The following is a 2,888-nucleotide window of genomic DNA, read 5'->3' as shown; positions in this document are numbered from 1 at the left end:
TATATATGTAGTTCTTTTTGTGTTTAAATATATTGCTGCTGAGAATACTAGTGGTGGATATGTTACTCTGTTAGGGATTTGCACTAGTGGTAGCCTGTTTAGTGGTAGCTCAGTTAATCATTTCATCCTTCTCAGTCTTCATTAGTACTAAGACCCTTAAAGTGATGGACATGTTTATGACTCTATTATCATAACCGTGGAGACATGGCACCTTAGGAAAAAGCAAAATGTGTTCAAATTGATGCCAGGCCTGCCTGCCTTCCCTCCCTTAATCATTCTTTTTCTCATTCAGCTCAGATCATCCTACACTTGAAAAATGAAGTTTCCCCATCATCAAAACTCTCATTACTTAACAACAATGAAGAAACAGGAAAATTCCAAGTAGCTTTGTAAATACTAGTTGATAACCCAGTGAAATCAGGTCACCCCTTTTATAATGCCAGAAACAGACCCTTGTGATTTATGTTTAACTACTTGTTGCCCTACAGTAGTTTTGTGCTAATGCTGATTAATTAGTTTTTCCTACAGATATGATCCAGTATTACCTGTGGTCTTTTTGCTCCTCTATCCTGATAAAGCTCACTGGAAATCACCCTCAGGTTTTTATAAACGTAGGGATTATTTCTTGACTAAAGAAAAGTTCAGTATTGAGAATGGAACATTATAAAATGGAGGCGTATAGGTAATAGTACACGTCAAATTCAGAAATAGCTTCTGTTAGCACTCCTGTGGATGGCTTCTATATAGTCTCTTTTTTTTTTTTTTTTTTTCATGATGATGATTTACTTTATTAATAAATAAATTCCTGTATTTGAACAGTTGTTGTTATTGTTATGAACTGGTATTTACAAAGTGAAAGAATAGCTATGATTTTTGCCATCTTGAAAATCAGGTAACATACAGTGTTGAGTTAAAAATAAGAATCTACTAATTTTCTACTATTTTCTAAATAATAATCTAATAACCACAAGTATTGACTGTGACAAGACTGTAGCTTACCTAGGCCAAAGATATAGATGGATTTATCAAAAAAGCTTTAATTCGAAAAAAAAAGAAAAGCTTTAATTCAGCTTTTACTGAACATAATTTTCAGTTGTCCACTTTTAGAGGTAAATCTCGGTAGAAAACGTTATTTCCATGAGTCTGTTTAACTGAAAAAGCTCGTTTTTTTCCATTTGCGTTTAGTCAGTTATTGTTGACAGAGGTACGGCTGCGTGATCAAGCCCCAACAAGAATCTCACACCGACGCCCCAAAAGCACAGTTGGTAGCTTTATTGCGGCTTCGTAAAAATGACGTTTGTGTCGCTTGTGACGCAGGCCATGCCCCAACCGTCCCTCAGGGACGAACGAGACCCGACTGCGGGCAGTGGAGCGTGCGGGGCCGGGCGCCAGCGGGGTTCACGGTCAGGACCACCTCCTGGTGACGTTGAGGTGGTCGAGTTGGTCCTCCAGCCGACGGTGCGCGGGGAACTTGGCGGCCTGCGCCGCCTTGAGCGCCTCGAAGGCGGCCGCCCTGCGGGCCGCCGCGTGGCCGCGCTCCTGCTCGGCCGTGAGGAAGGGTCGGCTCAGCCAGTAGTGGTTCTCCGCTTCTATCTCCAGGCGACGGATCATGTTCTGCTTCGCCAGTGCCGACACGGTCCGCGGCCGCCGGTGCTTCCCGATCCACTGCCGGCCGGGGATGCGGCCGCGGCACAGGAGCGCAGTCAGGAACATGGCGCCAGCCGCGCGTCCGCGCCGCGCTCCGCACGCCGGGGAACCGGATGGCTTCTATATAGTCTCTATGTGCAGTTACTCTGCATTAAAAAATTATAACTTCAGCATTTTCTTATAGCAGAATTGGGCATCTTTCAATTTTGTATGACATGTGGGTATCCTGGAAATGATTATACATATACAAACTGAGAAGGAAAAAAATTGAAATTTCTCCTTATCAGTACACTCTTAAACATGCTAGGTAGCCTGTCAGCATTTTTATCCACACTCTTTACACTTATGTGTATGCATACTATGATTAAAAAATATGCTAGAAATTGTTTTCTCATGTTGAGAACGAGTGCCATTAGAAGCTAACTGTATTGAGTCAGTATTCCTAAGTCTAGGAAAAGCAACTCTCCTCTTAGTCTGATTGTATGTTTTCATGTAGATATGTGATTGGAGTCTTTGAAGTCAATTTTATTTTTCTGTGAGTGAGGAGTTAGAACATAAATCAGTCAAAAAGCATTTATACACTTTTGTTTTAGAATGCAGTAGAGTACTCATATTTGTGTGGGAAGTTGCCACAAGGCTGTGTGAAGATACTGAGTCAGAAGGAGCTGGAAGGTGCCCTACTTCTGAATCCATCCACTGTTTCTCCCATATTGTAGACAAATGGAACCATAGGGGACACAATCTTTTTATTCTGGCTCCTGCTTTAAGAAGTTGCTTAGAACAGGTCAGTAGGAATTGAAGGGAAAGCATGACCAACTCAATTGAGGGGGATAAACGTAAGCTTGGGAAAACACAGATCACATCGTACTTGTGTCCCACAGCACCCAGCCCAGTGCCATGCACCTGGCTAGATGAATGTGCCTAGGAAATCACAGACACGCTGGTGTGCTTGTGTGCTGGTTCACCAGTGACCTCTGCATTGCGAAAGTCGAAGGTCCACTCTCAGCCCTCTTCCCTGCATGTCAGCAGGATTTGATGATGCAGCTGATTGCTCTTTTCTCATTAATGCTTGCTACCTGGGCTTGATTTTGTTCTTAACGTCAACGTCCATGGCCCTCCCTGCAGAGGTGACACGACTGACATAACTGGGTCTTTTGCCTTTACCAGGAGATAGTAGTGTTCTTTTATAATGGGTAAAGAAAAATTTTGATTTTACATGCTCTCATTAGGTTCTTTTCACT

At 42.7% G+C, this 2,888-nt stretch overlaps 1 protein-coding gene across 1 annotated transcript; it reads right to left on the bottom strand.

Annotated features, from left to right (window-relative positions):
• Positions 1-1,257: 1,257 nt before the first annotated feature.
• Positions 1,258-1,758, bottom strand: LOC114117223 (large ribosomal subunit protein mL63). Its single transcript, XM_027975612.3, has one exon. The coding sequence runs from the start codon at positions 1,711-1,713 to the stop codon at positions 1,405-1,407; it is 309 nt and encodes a 102-aa protein (XP_027831413.1). The 5' UTR covers positions 1,714-1,758; the 3' UTR covers positions 1,258-1,404.
• Between the last annotated feature and the right edge of the window lie 1,130 nt (positions 1,759-2,888).

This window comes from Ovis aries, chromosome 12, assembly GCF_016772045.2.
Source record: "Ovis aries strain OAR_USU_Benz2616 breed Rambouillet chromosome 12, ARS-UI_Ramb_v3.0, whole genome shotgun sequence".
Taxonomy (NCBI): Eukaryota; Metazoa; Chordata; class Mammalia; order Artiodactyla; family Bovidae; genus Ovis; species Ovis aries.
The sequence above is the reverse complement of the archived record's forward strand: the minus strand, read 5'-3'. Positions and strand labels throughout refer to the sequence as shown.